This window comes from Corythoichthys intestinalis, chromosome 18, assembly GCF_030265065.1.
Source record: "Corythoichthys intestinalis isolate RoL2023-P3 chromosome 18, ASM3026506v1, whole genome shotgun sequence".
Classification (NCBI taxonomy): domain Eukaryota; kingdom Metazoa; phylum Chordata; class Actinopteri; order Syngnathiformes; family Syngnathidae; genus Corythoichthys; species Corythoichthys intestinalis.
In genome coordinates, this window is record NC_080412.1 from 13259390 (window position 1) to 13279959 (window position 20570).

Genomic DNA, 20570 nt, shown 5'->3' on the forward strand with positions numbered 1-20570 from the left:
CTTCCAAGCAAGTTCGCCCCGAGAGCAGATCGCAAGATGCTAAAAGAAGTCTCCAAAAATCCTAAAATGTCATCACGGGACCTCTTGCTACTGTTGATGGGAAAGTGCATGCCTCTACAATCAGAAAGAGACTTCGAAAGTTTAACCTTCATGGGAGGTGTGCAAAGTGGAAACCTTTGCTCTCCAAGAAGAACATGAAGGCCAGACTGAAGTTGGCCAGAGTGAATGCAGACAAAGACCAGGACTTCTGGAATAATGTTCTTTGGACAAATTAATTTAAAATGGAATTATTTGGTCACCAGAACAGAGGACACGTTTGGCGTAAACCCAATACAGCATTCCAGGAAAAGAACCTCATACCAACTTTGAAGTGGAAGTGTCATGGTTTGGGGATGCTTTGCTACAGCAGGACCTGGCCAGCTCACTATCATATATTCCATCATGAATTCTATCATGTATCAGAGGGTGCTTGAGGAACATGTGAGATCATCTGTGAAAAAAATTAAAGCTGAAGCGAAACTGGACCCTGCAACATGACAATGACTCAAGACATACAAGTAAATCCACCAAGGAGTGGCTGAAAAGGAAGAAATGGAGAGTTCTGGAATGGCCGAGTCAAAGCCCAGATCTTAATCCCATTGAGATACTGTGGGGTGACTTGAAACGGGCTGTACATGCAAGAAACCCCTCAAACATATCACAGTTGAAAGTATTTTGCGTTGAGGAGTGGGGTAAACTTTCTTCAGACTGATTTCAAAGACTGGATAGATGGCTACAAAAAGCTTCTTACATAAGTTATTTCAGCCAAAGAGGGTAACACTAGCTATTAGGTGGTAGGGTGTCCCAACTTTTTCCTCAGTTAGAATATGCATTTGTAAAACAATGTTCATTTTATTTGTTTACCTGCTATTAAATCACTAATTTGCAGAGATAAAGAAAAACATTTGAATACCAGTGAATGAGTCAAAATAAATTAGACGTCTAGCGATTTCAATGGCAACCGGTAAGTTAACAGAGTGAGTGTTACATATATTGCGCAGCATAGATGAGTCAAATCTTCGTACTCCCCGATACTTTAAGTCATTGCCGTATTGGTACAGATACTAGTGTCGACATCGGTGCAACACAGTCAATAATTGTTGTGTCATCTCTGATTCCTACAGTTACAGCTGATCTAAAATGGGCGCTTCACTGACTCCGATGGGGAAATGAGATTGGACGCCGCCTCCCAGGAAGCCTCGAGGAAAACCTAATATGACTTGAAAGCTTATTCAGTCAACCTATATTTATGGCCCAACCAAGTAATCGGTCGATATCAGTCCTTTTTAAATCAGTCCCAAAAATATTTTACTCTTTTATTTTTTTTTTAAACATCATTACCTGCAGTGACGACGATAGACGTCAATCCATTTTTCTGTGAATGATCATGCCTATCAATGTCAGCTTTTTTTTTTTTTTTTTTTTTTTACATTGGCAGAAAATTTGCCCGATTCTTGCCAATTTTTACTCTTAACATTAAGTCAGTAGCTAACTGCTCTAAAAATGAACTTTTTTTTTTTTTTTTTTTACATTGACTACAGAGTAAATTTGTCATATTACCACTCAAAACACAACAACATATGGAAACACGTCAATAACTTTCCTACGGTTTTACTGCTTTTTATGTGATTTAATTAATTAACTCATTAGCTGCCATTAATGGCGACGAATGTCGAATTAATTTTGACCAGGTGGGGGGAAATGATAACCATATTTTTCGGACTATAAGCCGTTACTTTTTTCTCACCGTTTTTACCCTGCGGCTTTTATAAGGAAGCGGCATATATATGGATTTTTAATTTTTAAAAAAAATTTTTATTATTATTTTACAAACGAGCTTCATATTTTCTTGTTAGAAATTGCAACAAAAAAAAATCCCAATTAAACATGTTTTTAAAAGAATGGCTTTCCAAACTTTGCCACGACATAGCTCTCAACTGCTCCACGAGCACCATGAAGCTTGTCAGAAGCTCGTCAGACTTACCCAAAAACTCATAATTTCATAGATAAATATGGCTCCATTTGGTACTATATGCGGCTATAAAAGAACAATTTTATATGGATGGGCTTCCTATATATGCTACGACAAGAGAACGCGATACTAGCGTCGATTAGCCGTTTTCAACTGACACTCAGAGGACTTTATTGCTACAGTATGCTAAGTATGCTACAACAGATTTGCTATATAAGGGCTAGCGCTAGCTGTTAACTGTTTAGAAGGCAAGGTAAAGTGGATCTTTGCAAATGTAGTGACCTGTTTTTTAAAGTTAGTTTTTAAGCACTCAGACAAAACAAATTTGTGATGTTGATGCGTGTTTATCTGGTTAATATATTTTTGATCAAATATTTCCGTGTAACATCTATGTAAATATTATAATATATAATACCTTTTAATATAAGATATGGATACCTGCGGCTTATAGTCAGATACGGCATATATAGGGATTTATATTTTAAAAATTGTGAAATTTGGCCGGTGCGGCTTATAATCAGGTGTGCTTTATAGTCCAGAAATTATGGTAGTTCATTTGGCAATAGACTTCAAGTCAAAATAGATTGGACATGCATCACCGTCAGTGGCACTAAAACATGATCATTCAATGCCATCTGTCCCAGTTCAAATGGATTTGACGTCTATCGCAGTCAGTGGCAGCTAATTAGTTACCCCTATCCCCAAAAATATTTTTCTAATTCATGATGTACTTAAAATGAATCGACCGATTAATTGGTTATCGGTATTTCACTTTGCCATATATCGCATATACAGTCAGGCCCTAGTAGTTTTATATTATCATTGTACTGTAAAATGAATGTGAAGCTTTGCACTGATGCATTTTTATACTGTTTTTATAAGATGTTCAAATAAAATGAGGAAAAAAAGGTGCTTTGTTGTCACTTAAAAGATAAGAACAACTTTATCACGTGCATTCCAGCAGAAAGAATCTTTTTTAATATATTGAAAAAACTAAATAGAATTTTTCTCATGTGGTAGTAGAGAGGAATGTAAATAAAAGGCAATATTTCCAGGAAGTGGCCTCCTGATACAGGAACAGATGTTTTCCTTGTTAAATTGTTAAACCAGCAAATCCAAATTGTTAAGGATTCGACTTCTTAACTGGTTATCTGTAAGTGATTGACCCTTACGGGGGCTTTAGATGAATTCAAGTGTTTTAATGGGCTCTCGTGCGGACGTACATACATGTACACCACAAAGTTTATTTTGTGGACTGATGAAACCAAAGTTGAATTGTTTGGGAGTAACACACAACGTCATGTGTGGAGGAAAAAATTGAACAGCTCACCAACATCAACACCTCATCCCAACCGTAAAGCATGGTGGGCGGAGCATCATGATTTGGGGCTGTTTTGCTACCTCAGGGCCTGGACAACTTGCAGTCATTAATGGAAGAATGAATTCAAAAGTTTATCAGGATGTTTTGCAGGAAAACCTGGGCCCTTCTGTCAGACAGTTGAAGCTAAAAAGATGATAGATGTTACAATGATCCAAAACATAGGTGTAAATCAACTTCAGAATGGTTACAGAAGAGCAAAATATATGTTCTGGAGTGGCCAAGTCAAAGTCCAGACTTGAACCTCATTGAGATGCTGTGGCATGACCTAAAGACAGTGATTCATGCCAAGCAACCCAGGAATCTGACTGAACTACAGCAGTTTTGTAGAGAAGAATGGGCCATGGTTAGTCCTGATCGATGTGCCAGACTGATCTGCAGCTACAGGAACCGTCTGGTTGAAATTATTGCTGCCAAAGGGGGGCTCCACAAAATATTAAATGTGATGGTTCACTTACTTATTTTTCCCCCTTCTGTCATTGTTTGCATACTGTCCCCATTAAAATATGAAAACATATAAATGGTTGTGTGGTTTTAGTTAAAGCAGACACTGTTTTTTCATCTGTGTAATTTTGACAAAGATCAGATCACATTTGATGGAGATTTTAAGCAGGATTGTGAGAAATTCCAAAAGGTTTAGATACTTTTGCATTCCGATAAATACAGTGACATTTGCAAGCTACTTCAAATCACAACATTGCCTGTCCACATTAATAGTTTTTGATGAAATGCTAACAGTTGGAGCTTCTATAAGCAAGCTAAGAACAGATTTACGAGTGCACAGACTTCACTAGCAGTTGACGAAACAGGTCCTACAGACATTGTGCCACAGCTTCAGGGGCCAGGTCACGCATAGCGTGGTGGCAGCTTTTACTGCAATAAACATGCTGCGTTCTAACGTCGGATTTTGGTGGAAACAGGACGAAAGTTTTAGTGTATACAAGCAGGTAGGAGTGTCTCAAGAGTGATTTGGTCGAGGATTCAAGGTAATTATTATATAAAATCGCACCATGCATGCACTTTGAAACAAAAAATTATATGAACGGAAAAAATAACTAACTTTAGCTTGAAATATTTACGTAAAATGAATGATAACTGCCTCTTTTTTTTGCTTTTAACCAAGAATCTAGACTGTTTCACGATCATATCTATAAAAATTCTGGGATTTCATTTCTAATCTATCTGATCCAAAAAACGACGAGGGCCAGATAGCCGGCAAGACGTGCTGAGGCAATAGTGACACCCGAATTGAACCGAAATAAGTTGTAATTGTATATAGAAAAATGCAAATTTTGTTTTCGTTGAATAAAATTAAGATTGATTCTGCATGCTTTCCTCAAGTGTTACGTTTCTGATGTGAAAATTGAGTGATTTATTAGCTGTTTAAAACTTCAAAACGCCATAATTGCATTAAATGAAAAAACTAAGTCACTATTTTGAGCAAAAACATATATGATACGTTAAATATTGCTATTGATCCTGAAAACATTGGTGATTATCTTTGCATTTGGTGATTTTTTTTGCATCTAGCGTAAATTAAGAGAATTTTATAGCCATTTTAAGTTTTGTTCTACTTAAATAAAAAAATAATCTGGATTTTATTTTGTTTTGAATTATTTTATGCCGCTGCTCATGGAGACTCATATATGCCTAAAGGAGGTGCCTGCTTTGGTTTTAGGTCTGTAGTGGATTTGGTTTTGAAAACATCAGAATTTCACGTTTTTGAAAAATTGGCCCCCATAAAGAGTGGTCCCGCGCACCTTTTTCCGTCAACTGAGAGTGAAGTCGATGACTCGTGTACAACATAAAAAAATTAAATTAAAAAAAAAAACAAAGACTTATTAAACACAGCTATTTATCTGGTATTGTAAGGAATGTTCAGATAGGAATATTTACAATCAACATGCATTACTTTTAGTTTAGTTTAGATTGAGTACTCACATCGTCACTAAGTTTTTGGTTCCAAAATACAAGCAACTCTTCAAAACATGAAATAAAAGAATCACACTTGTAATGGCTTGAAAAATTCTTAACACCTCGAGTCTATGTGTGTGGGTATAACTGACATAGTAAAATCCCTTCACCCATACACTGTGTCATTATTATTAGAGGACTAAGAAACAATTTGCATACATAAACAACTGTCTTTTACTTTCTATATATGAATGTCATTTAAATTAGGTCTTGTCTTGCGCTTTAAGGGATGAGCAGCAGAGCGGTCGCAGCTTTGGTGAGAGTCTCCAGAAGTTCTTTATTGTAGTCGCTCCCGCAGAAGCGCAACAGCAGAAAGTTGACGATTCCCACCACGCACATCAACATCATGAAAAAGAGCACGCGTTTACCGAACAAGAAGCAAGGTGTGCTGTGGGGAATCGGAAGAACATTAACATGGAGAAAGTAAGAATTTGGAGTACACAATATGGAAAAATAGAGAAAAAAAAACCTTTGACAACTCTGTCCCATGTAGCCCACAAAGTACTTGTGACGTACCACCAGGTACACCAGGCCGGCGAACGCAGCTGGAACTTGAAATCAGGGCATGATTATGAGAATGGAATAAACCACATCGATAAATAACACAAATCATTATTAGCCGATGAATCATCGAAAAATATTTTGTTTTTTAAGCTAAAAATGGTCTAAATCCTCTTTCTTTTAAAGACCAAATGTGAAGTAAGGTTGGCCAACCATGTTTTTGAATAATATCAATGGCTAGACAATTATAAGCATATTTTCGTTATTTTTTTTAATGCAACCCTTCCAGATTCTTTGTTTAACCCATAGCAACGCCCTTGAAAACGAAAATGCTTTTCTTCGACAATCTTCAGAAATCTTCGGAAATTACGTCACACCGAGAAATGCGAGGGAAGTCCGCCATACACACAGTATTGTTGCATTGCTTTTCGGTAAGATGCCACGGCGGTGTGTGGCGATGTCTTGTTCTCAATCTAAATAAAAGTTGTATGAGTGGCCCAGGGGTCGCGTTAACTGAATATTTTCCGTCGTTGAACGGTTTTTTAAAACGGTGACGGAAAAAACTGAAGTCCGTCCGTCATTTTGACAGGTTGCAATTCACACCTCAGACCACAGAGTGGCGAGTGAGCATATTAATTAGCTATTGTCTCTCTTAACGCATGACGTCGTTGGCTATTCTGTCAGAATATTGTAGCGTTACCGGGGTCTGGCGGCGGGACCGTGATTGACAAATCAAGGCGAGGTTCTTATTGGTGCACCCGGTGTGCCAGGTAAGATGCATTTAATATATATTTAGAAGATTTGGGGCTGACAACCACAATTAAGATCATTGTGTGACGTTGGTGATTGGGGTCTATATAGTTGCCTCTTTTTCGTTGGGGGCGTAGGCGCACTATCCTATTCCCCTCACTATCCACTCGTGGGGGCCTGCGCTTGTCATTGACGTTCCTTATTCTCGCTATATGAATATACAACTTTAGCATTTGTTAATAATACGCTGTGTGTGTAGTATCATCCATCGATTTTCCTTTTTAAATTAGCACTTTTAAGCGAACGCAAGAAGTAACAACGGGAACATTTTTAAACAGGCATTTCACGGGAGAGCATTTCGACTCTTCGGCCAATCACGGGAGAGCATTTCGACTCTTCGGCCAATCATATAGCGAGAGCGAGTGGATAGTAAGCAGAGTAAAAGAGGGAGAAAAATACCACGACTTCCGTGTCTAATTTTTCGCCGCCAAGCAAGCGGTACAATATTAATTAAAAATGAATGAAAACTAAATACTATTGAATATGTCATCATTATCATTTTAAAAATTTAAGTGACCGGTAAAAATAGATTATGACCGGATTTTTATGACCCTGTCAGTCAAAGTGACAGACAACGAAAATGTCTAGCGCAACCTCTGGAGTGGCCAAAGGTTAGCAGGGCACGTAAATGGACATCTTTCGTTCGCACAAAGCGAATGAATTTCACGCCATCATCGAGTCGTGTTCTCTGCTACAAGGACTTCGAAGATGCCTGCTTCCTCAACCGGTCTGCTCATGATCAAGGATTTGCAAAAAAGTAAGTGTGATTTTTGGATAGATGACTGATGACTTTGTCAAAGCAGAGTTGCCAACTGTTGTGGAATGAACAGTAGAAGGTAGTGACGCCAGCCGAAAGGTAACTCGAGGCAAAACCCCGATCGTGCTGCGGAACGAACAGCAGAGCCAGCGACGCCAGACGAAAGCTAACTCGTGGCAATCCCTGATCATAGTTGTATTGAGTTTATTTTACCCGCACTTATAAATTCGTCAAAACTTTTCTTTTATCCCAGGCAATAGTAGGTGGTTTATCCACCTGACATGCCTGGGCGAACATCCCCGCCCCCGTCGGAGGGTCCGAAGGCGGAAGTGCTCGCCGAAACATGTCAGGCAAACAAAAGCCAAAGTCGCTAGCCTCCACTGCCGACTCCACAACACGATCGGGGATCCATCAAAACTTTTCTTTTATCTAAGGCAATAGTAGGTGGTTTATCTACCTGACATGCCTCGGCGAACACCCCCGCCCCCGTTAGAGGGTCCGAAGGCGGAGGTGCTCGCCGAAACATGCCAGGCAAACAAAAGCCAACGTCGCTAGCCTCCACCGCCCACTCCACAACACGATTGGGGGATTCGTCAAAACTTTTCTTTTATCCCAGGCAATAGTAGGTGGTTTATTTACCGGACATGCTTCAAATCATAACAATAATAACAGCCTATATCTTACCAATCTTGTAATCTCGATGGGTCTTGTCTCCATTCCATGTCAGATGGTCTGGGCATATTGTTTGCATCCTGATTAGCGTCTGGCTAATACATGTACGATCCAACATAAAATTCCAACCTCCTCCTCTTCCTCCAACTCTTCAAAAACTTGGATCTCCTCCCTTGCGCTCGATCTATCGCTTATATCGCTGTTTGAATCATTGTTTGGAGGGCTTTGTATGGCGGCCGTATGTATGGAGCTCCCATCGCTGTTCCCGGTGTGACGTATCACCTCCGGGTTCGTCCCCTTTCAGGCTCGAACTTCGGAAACGCGATTATTTTGTCAAATATACAACATATAAATTATTTTTTCATGCTTTATTTGTTGGACAATGTTTAATTACTTTAATTGTGACCCTATTTGGCATTTTATGAAATTACTTCACATTTGGTCTTTAAGTCTCATAACAACAAATATTGTCTTCTATTTTTACTTCAAAAAAATGTTTTTTTTAATCTAAAAATATAACTTATTCACCAAATCATTTTTAACTTTTTGTTTTTAATTAAAAAAGTAAAAAAAAAAAAAAAAAAACATTTATTGACAATAAAAATACAAAGGAGAAAACCAGTGAATATTCTTTTTAAATGTATTTCTAATTTTAAAAAAAAAATATAAGTGTAAAAACAGCACTTATTCAATTGATTTTTGAAATCTAAAAAAAAATATACAATGAGGAGCAGAAGTATTTGCACCCCTTGTGATTTTGTGAGTTCACCCACTAGAAAATAGAATTCTGATCATTTAAAAAATAATTTATTTGTAATTTACTGGGATTCATAAGTATTTATACCCCTGAGAATCAGCAACAATAATGACACTCAAAGAGTTGTCAGTCTACCTTGAAAAAAAGTCCACCTTTATCCCATGAGTAACCACCCACCCACCACCCGTTTGAGCTCATTGTTGTGACCTGTGCACCCCACAGTCAGTCATAATCCAATTGCTACCATGGGCAAGACCAGAGAACTTTTGAAAGACACCAGAAAAAAAATGTTGGACTCTACAAAGCTGGGAAAGGCTGTGGGAAAATTGGAAAGCAGCTCGGTGAGAATAAAGTTGCAGTTGCAGCAATTGTTAGAAAATGGAAAAGGCTAAACATGACTGATAATCTACCTCGGACTGGGGCTCCATGTAAAATCTCTTCTCGTAGGGTATCATTCATAGTGAAGAACTACACGGCAGAATCTGGTCAATGACCTGATGAGAGCTGAACACACAGTTTCAAAGTATACTGTCAGTAAAACACGATGGTGCAATGGTTTAAAATCATACATTTATCAGAAGGTTCCCCTGTTGAAGCCAGTACATGTGAAGGCCCGTCAGAAGTTTGCCAGGGACCATCTGAATGCTGCAGAGGGGTCATAGGAGAAAGTCATGTGGTCAGAAGAGACCAATGTAGAACTTTTTGGTGCACACTTTACTCGTGTGTGGAGGAAAAAGAAAGATGAGTACAATCAAAAACACCATCCCCACTGTGAAGTATGGGGGTGGAAACCTCATGCTTTGGGGCTGCTTTTCGTCAAAGGGGACAGGACGACTGTACTATATAAAGCAGAGGATAAATGGTGAAATGTATCGTCAAATTTTGAGCCACAATGTCCTTCCCTCAATCAGAGACTTGGAGATGAGTCATGGCTGGATCCTCCAACATGACAATGATCCGAAGCACACAGCCAAGCTGACCAAGAAGTGGCTGCAAAAAAAGCATATCAAGGTTCTGGAGTGGCCTAGCCAGTCTCCAGACCTCAATCCAATAGAAATTCTTTGGATGAAGCTGAAATTTGGTGTTTCTCAACGACAGCACTGAAACCTGACAGATCTAGAGAAGATTTGTGTGGAGGAATGGGCCAAAATCCCTGTTTCCTTATGTGAAAACCTGGTGAAGAACAACAGAAAGTGTCTGACCTCTGTAATTGCAAACAAAGGCTTCTGCACTAAATATTAGCACTGATTTTCTCAAGGGTGCGACTACTTATGAACCCCAGTAAATTACAAATACATTATTTTAAAAAATATCATACAATGTGAGTTCCGGATTTTTTAAGATTATGTCTCTATAAATGGATATGCATCTATGATTGAAATTTCAGACCTCTACCTACAGTGGGGCAAATAAGTATTTAGTCAACCACTAATTGTTCTCCCACTTGAAAATATTAGAGAGGCCTGTAATTGTCAACATGGGTAAACCTCAACCATGAGAGATAAAATGTGTGGGAAAAAAAAACAGAAAATCAAATTGTTTGATTTTTAAATAATTTATTTGCAAATCATGGTGGAAAATAAGTATTTGGTCAATACCAAAAGTTCATCTCACTACTTTGTTATGTACCCTTTGTTGGCAATAACAGAGGCCAAACGTTTTCTGTAACTCTTCACAAGCTTTTCACACAATGTTGCTGGTATTTTGGCCCATTCCTCCATGCAGATCTCCTTTAGAGCAATAATGTTTTGGGGCTGTCGTTGGGCAACACGGACTTTCAACTCCCTCCACAGATTTTCTATGGGGTTGACATCTGGAGACTGGCTAGGCCACTCCAGGACCTTGAAATGCTTCTTACAAAGCCACTCCTTTGTTGCCCTGGCTGTGTGTTTGGGATCATTGTCATGCTGAAAGGCCCAGCCACGTCTCATCTTCAATGCCCATACCCCATGCTTCACAGTGGGTATGGTGCCATTCAGTATTCTTTTTCCTCCAAACACGAGAACCTGTGTTTCTGCCAAAAAGTTCTATTTTGGTTTCATCTGACCATAACACATTCTCCCAGTCCTCTTCTGGATCATCCAAAATCCAAAATCAAAAAATTAGAGAGCGGTTTGCAGACGGGCCTGGACGTGTACTTTCGTCAGCAGGGGGACACGTCTGGAAGTGCAGGATTTGAGTCCCTGGCGGCGCATTGTGTTACTTTTAGTAGCCTTTGTTACTGTGGTCCCAGCTCTCTGTAGGCCATTCAGTAGGTCCCCCCTTTGTGGTTCTGGGATTTTTGCTCACCGTTCTTGTTATCATTTTGACGCCACGGGGTGAGGAGGGAGTTGAAAGTCCGTGTTGCCCAACGACAGCCCCAAAACATCACTGCTCTAGAGGAGATCTGCATGGAGGAATGGGCCAAAATACCAGCAACAGTGTGTGTAAAGCTTGTGAAGAGTTACAGAAAACGTTTCGACTTTGTTATTGCCAACAAAGTGTACATAACAAAGTATTGAGATGAACTTTTGGTTTTGACCAAATACTTATTTTCCACCATGATTTGGAAATAAATTCTTTAAAAATCAAACAATGTGATTTTCTGCTTTTTTTTTTCCACATTCTGTCTCTCGTGGTTGAGGTTTACCCATATTGACAATTACAGGCCTCTCTAATATTGTCAAGTGGGAGAACTTGCACAATTAGTTGTTGACTAAATTCTTATTTGCCTCACTGTATTTTCTAAGTGGGTGAACTTGCAAAATCACAAATCTAAATACTTATGCTCCTCACTGTATAATTTAAATGTTTTAAAAAGGGAAACTTTTATTTTACGTTTATTTTACCGAGAAACATTAACACATTTACTTTTGCAGGCCACACAAATTGATGTGGTTGGCTGGATTTGGCCCCCTGACTTTGAGTTTCCTTCCACCTATGCTCTAATACAATGACTAAGTATTTCCACGTAAAGATTGGCTTTTGATTAGGTTTTTTTAGTGCACTTTATCCCCGGGAAATGTTTTTTATATCTTAATATCACAATTTCACTACAACGGCCGCCTTTTTGAGACACATATAGACCTACTACACGCCTGTAATAAAATGGCAAAGGCAGTTACTATCTCTATCCATGTTTTTCTCGTCAGGCGGCGTTAGATAAGGTAACAAAACAGCGTGTGGCTGAGAGGACAAAGACAAAAGGCTCATGTTTGTGCAGGTTAATGATTAACTATACCTTGGCTGAGACAGAGACCTGCACACCACATGAGTGCCAGGAAGGTGGAGTAAGCGTCCATACAGTTCCGGCTGTCGGGAAACCACACAAAGGGAGTGTTGGGAATTAACCAGGCAGCATTTTTGACTTAGTGTCATTGACGGCAATGGGCGTCCAGTCCATTCTGACTGGGAGGGGCGATTAGCCATTGCCTTCAATGCAAAGTGTCCCGAACGGGATTTAATCACGCGCGCACCCATGTGTGTGATATCGAATCAAATCAAACGTTATCAAAGTTGTTGTGCAATGACAGCCATTTAATGCATTCCAAGTGCTTCTCTTTTATATGTAGTTAATATTAAAAGTCTACACACTGCTGTTCAAATTTCAGGATGTTTAACCCTTTAAAGGGCAAGTTAAAAAAACTTTCATATGATTATTGTTCAATAATTATGCTATTCTTTTTCATTCTTACGAGTGTCCATCCTTCCATTCAGCTATCGGTATTTACCTTTGTTAGGGTTGCAGAGGGACGAAAGGCACACTACACCCTAAACTGGTCGCCAGTGAGTCATAGGGCACACAAAAATACAGACATCCATTTTCTGTCACAATCACACAGTCACTGAGTGGGAATCGTCAAAAAATGTCCATTAGCAACTTCATGAATAAATTGTGTATTTTTTATATTTTTTTAGTAATACTGTATGTACATTTAGGGATAAATAAAATGTAAATAATAACTCCCTCATATCGCTTCCTGTTGATTTTGGAGCATTTACCTGTTCATTTCGGGGCATTCGTGAGTCACTTCCTGTTCATTATTGGCCACTTTCTGTTTATTTAGTTAGAACAACTCCTGTCAACTCCTGTTATTTTGGTCACTTCCTATTTACTCTGGGTAATTCATGGGTGACTTTGTTTATTTTAGTCACTTACTGTTGATTTTGGGACTTTCCAGGTCACTTACTGTTTATTTTTGGGCTTTCCAGGTGGATGTCCTATTTAGTTTGGTCACTTTCCAGGTCATTTACTGTTTGTTTTTGGGCATTCCTGGTGGACTTCCTATTTATTTTGGTCACTTTCTTCTGATTTTGGTTCATTCATGGGTAACTTTGTTTATTTCAATCACTTTGCAGGTAATTGTTGATTTTGGGATATTCCTATTCCTGGTGGACTTCCTATTTATTTTTGGTCACTTTATGTAGGTTTCGAGGCTATTCAGGTCACTTTCTGTCAATATTAGGTCACTTCCAGTTGATTTTTGGTCATTCCTGGGTAACTTCTCGTTAAGATTCTAAAGTACTTAAAATAATGATAATAGTAGTTGTAGTAGTAGTAGTAGTACACTGCTGGCCCAAATTATTGGCACTCCTGCAATTCTGTCAGATAATGCTTAATTTCTTATTTTCTCCCAGAAAATAATTGCAATTACAAATGCTTTGGTAGTAACATCTTCAGTTATTTTGATTGCAATGAAAAAACACAAAAAAGAACGGGGAAAAAATATACATACTTCATTTTATACAAAATGCTCACAAAAAATGGGCCGGACAAAAGTATTGGCACCCTTTGAAAAATCATGTGATGCTTCTCTAATTTGTGTAATTAGCAGTACCTGTGACTTACCTGTGCCACATAACAGATGGTGGCAATAACTAAATCACACTTGCAGCTAGTTAAAATGGAATAAAGTTGACTCAACCTCTGTGTTCTTGTGTGTACCACATTGAGAATGGAGAAAAGAAAGAAAACCAAAGAACTGTCTGAGGACTTTAGAAGCAAAATTGTGAGGAAGTATGGGCAATCTCAAGGATACAAGTCCATCTCCAAAGACCTGAATGTTCCTGTGTTTACCGTGCACAGGGTCATCAATAAGTGTAAACCCTATGGCACTGTGGCTAACGTCCCTAGATGTGGACGGAAAAGAAAAATAGACGAGAGATTTCAACGAAAGATTGTGCGGATGGTGGATAAAGAACCTCGACTAACATCCGTACAAGTTCAAGCTCTCCTGCAGTCCGAGGGTACAACAGTGTCAACCCGTACTGTCCGTCGGCGTCTGAATGAAAAGGGACTCTATGGTAGGACACTCAGGAAGACCTTACTTCTGACCCAGAGATATAAAAAAGCCAGGCCAGAGTTTGCCAAAATTTACCTGAGAAAGCCAAAAACATTTTGGAGGAATGTTCTCTGGTCAGATGATACAAAAGTATAGCTTTTTGGGAAAAGGCATCAACATAGAGTTTACATGGGAAAAAACAAGGCTTTTAAAGAAAAGAACACGGTCCCTACAGTCAAACATGGCAGAGGTTCCCCAATGTTTTGGGGTTGCTTGCTGCCTCTGGCACTGGACTGCTTGACCGTGTGCATGGCATTATGAAGTCTGACGACTACCAACAAATTTTGCAGCATAATGTAGGGCCCAGCGTGAGAAAGCTGGGTCTCCCTCAGAGGTCATGGGTCTTCCAGCAGGACTATGACCCATAACACACTTCAAAAAGCACTAGAAAATGGTTTGAGAGAAAGCACTGGAGACTTCCAAAGTGGCTAGCAATGAGTCCAGACCTGAATCCCATTGAACACCTGTGGAGAGACCTGAAAATGGCAGTTTGGAGAAGGCAGCCTTCAAATCTCAGAGACCTGGAGCAGCTGGCCAAAGAAGAATGGTCTAAAATTCAAGCAGAGCATTGTAAGAAACTCATTGATGGATACTGGAAGCGGTTATTCGTAGTTATTTTCTAAAGGTTGTGCTACCAAGTATTAGGCTGAGGGTGCCAATACTTTTTTCCGGCCCATTTTTGGAGTTTTTTGTAAAATGATAATGATTTAAAAAAAAAAAAAAAAAAAAAATCATTCTCTTTTGTGTTTTTTCATTGCAAGCAAAATGAATGAAGACATTACTACCAAAGCATTGCGATGGCAATCATTTTCTGGGAGAAATTGAGCATTATCTGACAGAATTGCAGGAGTGCCAAAACTTTTGGCCAGCAGTGTATCTAAATGAGTGCCCCATAAAGGGATAAATGACATTAAAAAGATAATAATTATCACAAAAAAAAAACAAAAAAAAAAAAAGAGCGAAATAAGTTTGGCCATCTTTTTGGATGGTTTGCACCACAGGAAGTGGCACAAGCTTTTTCCCGTTGATGAAACAGGAAGGTAATGAGTCTAAAACGTGAGATTGACATACAGTTAAAGCTCCTGGACAATCAAATGGAAAAGCTAGCTCATGAACTAGTGCTTAATCAAATGTGTTTATGAAATTTGTGAAAATATTTCTTTAACTTATTTACTACCATTGACAGTCATAGACATTAAATCCATTTAAACTGGGATGGCATGAAGTGATCATGTTTCACTGCCATTGACAAAGATAGATGTCCAATCTATTTAGCCTAGGAGGGTGATTGAACAATAGCCGCCAACTCTCCCAGGCAAAACGGATTGGACGTCTATCGCTTTCAAAGGCAGCCAATGTGTTAATAATAATTCAAGTAACAATGCATGTAAATAGATATATTTTTGTGGTAAAAAGTACAATCCAATTTATATTCACAGCAGAAGGTTGAAAAGAGCTTCATAATTGGACATCTATGGACTTACTTGGCGCAGCACACTCGTTCGAAGGCGGAGCTGCTGCTCTCCTTCTCCACTTTAAGGGCGAAGAAAGCTTGAAACAGAATTCAAATGAAATCAGTCCAAAATGAATGAAGATTTGTTGTCATTGTCAAGGTGCACTCACCGTTCTGAAGTACACTGACTAACGTGACCACAACCAGCAGGCAGGGGCGGACTGGGACTAAAAAGCAGCCCTGGACTTTGACTCAGCCCAGCCCACAAGAATCGCTTTACGAAGGGAAACAGACCCCCTAGGGGTGTCCGGGGGCATACCGCCCAACCCCCCAACCCCGGGGAGAATTTTTATTTATTTATTTTTTTTACATTTTATTGTAAAATGCATCAATTTCTTGCACTTTAAGAGAAAATGAAGAAAATATGTCTAGACTGTCACTGTTTGGGTGGCACGGTGGCTTAGTGGTTAGCACATCTGCCTCACAGTTCTGAGATCAAGGGTTCAATCCCGGGCTTCGGCCTTCCTGTGTGGAGTTTGCATGTTCTCCCCGTGCCTGCGTGGGTTTCCTCCGGGAACTCCGGTTTCCTCCCACATCCCAAAAACATGCATGGTAGGCTGATTGAACACTCTAAATTGTCCGTAGGTATGAGTGTGTGCGTGAATGGTTGTATGTCTCCTTGTGCCCTGTGATTGGCTGGCAACCAGTTCAGGGTGTCCCCTGCCTACTGCCCGTAGTTGGCTGGGATAGGCTCCAGCACCTCCGTGACCCTCGTGAGGAAAAGCGGCATGGAAAATGAATGAATGAATGTCACTGTCTGACTTGGGGCACTCAAAGTACTGCAAGGCTGAACTGGAGTTGGGTTCATTTTCTGTACTAGCTCTATGATAGACCTAAATAAACAAATGAAAGAATGTATTTTTCAAAGCAAGTTTTAAGTATTCGGGCAAATTCCACATTCTGAAACTGTCAATGATTATGATGATGATGACAATGACAATAAATTCATTCATTCATGTATCCGATTGATTATAATATATCTCTATATATCTCTGTCTATAAAACAATTTCATTGTTTATGCCATAATTCAGTGGTCTCCAAACTATTCCACATAGGGCCGCAGCGGGCACAGGATTTCATTCCAACAAAACAAGACAACACCTATGCACCAATCTGGTGTTTTACAAGTGTAATCAGTTGATTGCAGTCAGCTGCTGCTTGTTTTAGCAGAAACTTCATTGGTTAAACTGTCGGTACTCGATCGGTTGAAAGAAAAACCAGGCCCCACAGTGGCCCTTGAGGACCGGTTTGGAGACCCCTGCCATAATTAATCTTGCCATACAAATAATAAATTTCAATGAAAATACAATAAACATTTCAAGACAAATCCTGTATACATAACCTTCATTGGAAAGTATTAACCAGAAAACAAAACGATATATAAATGATTAAAAATATATATCAATTTAACTACCTAAACTGTAAAGTAAAACCATTCATTTTATTAATATTTTGTTATATTTCTTCTGAATTAATATTGCTGCTGCGTGTGCATACGTTGTTTTACAGCTAAAATATTTTTTCTTAGGAGAGTGATAGTAGGACTAGCATATTGTAACTTGACACGATTGCCAACGGGTACATCGACTAGCTGGCACTAACCCTTTAATTGTCGTTTATTTCATTTAAAATGTACCTACCTGGTGGATAACAATTGCCAGTATACCGAACAAGTGACCCTCTTCATCCATTTTTACTTGCTCTGCGCTTGTCTGGGGAACTTCCCTCTCGAACTTCCACCAGCTTATCATTACCCCCTCCCTCTTTTTTTCTCTCTCCCTGAATCGGCTGCGCGTCAGAGCGGCTGCCGCTCCCCCTCTCACGCCGGGAGTGGGCTGCTGTTACCCGACGTGGCCGTTGCAGCCAGACTGCTGCTTGCGAAAATATTTGTCAACTTATGACATTTTGATGCTTCGCTCTCCAGTTTCTTTAATTTTTTTCTTCCTAACCTTCTTCGCGCCACCCTTCTCTTTTCTTTTTTTGCCACCACCATCCATATTGTGCATTAACGCTCGTCGCCATTTTGCTTCCACAAGGAACCAATGAAGGCAACTTTGTGCTTCTTCCGTTCTTCTATCAGACTGGCGATGAACAGCCAGGCGCATTGCTGCCACCTGTTGGATTGGATGCGAACTGTAGATAATCAGAGGCAAGGGGGGACAAAAACAGTGATGTATAATGAATGGCGGCCGCCGGCCGTTCAGGGCACCGGCCGTTCTGTGATCCTCCAGAACCCACAGATTACCAGTCCGCCCCTGCCAGCAGGTGGATGTTCTCCATGACTCGGACGTCCATGATGAGGGTGAAGGAGGATTAGGTGGATGAACTCGAGTGCTGAGAAACAAAAAGACACGCTGTGATGAACTTCCCCTTTATGAAAATGAGGCCGCTTTTGACATTCTTTTTGCGTCATGGATATACAGAGGAAAATGTCTGCACGCCTATGCTCAAATGGCAGGATTTTATGCTCTCGTCTGATCTATTACCTGCAAAATTCAATAAAAAATTTTTAGGTTAATCTTTCTCGTAATTGTGCAAGTCAGGACACCTTTTTAGAGAAATAGTTATGGTTGTGTGCAAGATTAACCAGGAAAAGCACCTTGAAAAAAGGAAAGTTTTGATGTTCTAGTAGGCCTTTCCTGACTGATGACAGTTTTTGTTGTCCTATGTTTGCATTTCCCAACGCTGCGACAGGCTGACATTATGTAAAATAATCACGTAGAATACCTTGATAGAAAATTGCTTAATAATATGATATAGATCACGAGATACCGTTGTCATTTCAAAATCAGAATTTGCCCATGGAACATTCTAAGCTTTATAAACCACAAATCAGTCGATCTTCCAACAGATCCCATATGGTCTAGCGGTTAGGATTCCTGGTTTTCACCCAGGCGGCCCGGGTTCGACTCCCGGTATGGGAACTCACTTTTCTTGTCAAAAACGGTTGTGAAACCTTGCAACTAAAACCACACACAACATTGTCTTTATTTTCTGTCCAGCACAGTAAATACCATAACATGGTCACCATTTTCCACTAACCCCTCTAGTGGTGAGTGAAACATTGCTGTTTTCAGTACTAAGGCCGCAATGTTAGCCTTGTTAAGCATTTGGCTGACATCTACTGCCCAAATGGCGCAACTAACTTCATAATGACAAACACTTTAATCTACGTAAATAATGCAATGCAGTCACTGCATCCGTTTTGCATGTCTGGTAAATAACTGAGTGTAGAAAGGTTGTTTTATTTATATGTCATAACATGTGTAGCCGTACATTCTTATTATTCATATATTCAATTGATGAATTGATAGTCTATAATTTTGAAAAATTGTCATCAATTGGTGAATTGATAGTCTATAATTTTGAAAAATTGTCATCAACTTCAAAAGGTGCTTCTCTGACTTTTTGTCATTCGGCCACACAGCAAATAATAATCGTAATAATATATGATAAGTGCTGTAAAATATGACGATATTCATCGCCAAAACTATATGAAATTTTCTATCGACCTAATATAAGATTATCGTCATGGTAGCCAAGAGACATGTTTCGTCAATGCACATTTTGTCCAACAAATGACGCTCAAATTTGCGTTGATTTGCAACATTAAAGGCAATCCATCAAGCGGCCTCAAGATAGCGCTATCTCACCTCAATAGCTGGTCAACCGATCGTGAATAAAGCACGCAAGAGGTAAAATCGTCGTAAATTGCAACACATAATCCACACTAAACACAGACAACACAATTCATTCCAACATCGACAATTTATTATTAATGTTTTAATTTTAACTTAACATACTGTTGTCTTAAAAGTCAAAACCATTAGCCACATGTATTAATAGATCATAAAATATTGATGATTTTCACATTTGTGGCAGGTCAGTGTAACGTGAGTGGGGGAAAAAGCTGTCATATTTGGTGTATAATTTTTCAACAAAAAATTTAAAAATGTATTACATTGTGGCATATTGATACTGTGATACAAAATGGAACGTATGTTGATTTTTTTGCATATCCCACCGCAGACAGCACTAATAAAAATGATGATAATATTGGATATTACTACTATTATATTAAGTGTTTATATTTAGGGTTTCATTTTTTTCCCAGGTCATTTATTGTCAGACAGAAGCAGCAAGGCAAAACGCCACGCTAAAAAATAAGTAAAAATATCCTTCCCCTTCGTCCTCTGTAAGACCATGGCCCCCCAAAATTTTTTACTGCATATGAAATGTGAATGGCTTTACCTTGCTGGCGTTAAACTGGTCTTTTGGACGTCCATGCAAGTTGATCCATTCTCATATTTTTTCCTCCGAGTTTTTGGTTTCCGGAAACTTATGAAGAAAACATCCTTCATATGTCATAATGTCTAGACTCGTTTCTACAAGTTCCATAGCAGCAGTGTTTGATCGGCATGCTCTTTTTTGAAGGATTACCGTAGAAAACAAGCAGAAACAACATGGATTGTATGCGAGGGCGTGACTATAACGACCCACTTCGGCATTACGATGGCGACATCACGGTCTAAAAATAGCATTCGTGCAGTACGCTATTCGTTTTAACATCGATATAAATTAATTTATTATTAACGTTTTTATTTTAACTTAACATGCAGTTGACTTAAAACTCAAAACCATTAGCCACATGTATTAATAGATCATTAAATATTGATGATTTTAAAATTTGTGGCAGGTTGGTTTAATGTGAGTCCAATGTGAATGGGGAAAAAAGCTGTCATATTTGGTGTATAATTTTTCAACAAAAACATTAAAAAATGTATTATATCGCGGCATATGCATACTGTGATACATAATGGCCCGTATGGTGATGTTTTTTTTTTTCCCCACAGTAGACAGCACTAATAATAATAA

The 20570-nt window shown here is 39.1% G+C and overlaps 2 protein-coding genes and 1 non-coding gene across 3 annotated transcripts in view; 2 read left to right on the forward strand and 1 right to left on the reverse strand.

The window, feature by feature from the left end:
* Positions 1–3900, forward strand: part of LOC130906648 (mesenteric estrogen-dependent adipogenesis protein-like) — a 16768-nt gene extending 12868 nt beyond the window's left edge. The window contains exon 4 of the mRNA XM_057821177.1: positions 1164–3900. Coding sequence (XP_057677160.1) covers positions 1164–1178 — 15 coding nt within the window. The 3' untranslated portion in view covers positions 1179–3900. The remainder of the gene's footprint in view (positions 1–1163) is intronic.
* On the reverse strand, positions 2778–15951 carry alox5ap (arachidonate 5-lipoxygenase-activating protein). The gene is made up of 6 exons (XM_057821498.1): positions 15915–15951; positions 15805–15861; positions 15666–15732; positions 12081–12151; positions 5833–5914; positions 2778–5751 (listed from the first exon to the last, which is right to left on the reverse strand). The coding sequence occupies exons 1-6, from the start codon at positions 15949–15951 to the stop codon at positions 5586–5588; spliced, it is 480 nt and encodes a 159-aa protein (XP_057677481.1). The 3' UTR covers positions 2778–5585.
* Positions 15952–18547: 2596 nt separating this feature from the next.
* trnae-uuc (transfer RNA glutamic acid (anticodon UUC)) lies at positions 18548–18619 on the forward strand. The gene has a single exon. It is a non-coding gene; the product is annotated as a tRNA-Glu (tRNA).
* The last annotated feature ends 1951 nt before the right edge of the window (positions 18620–20570 follow it).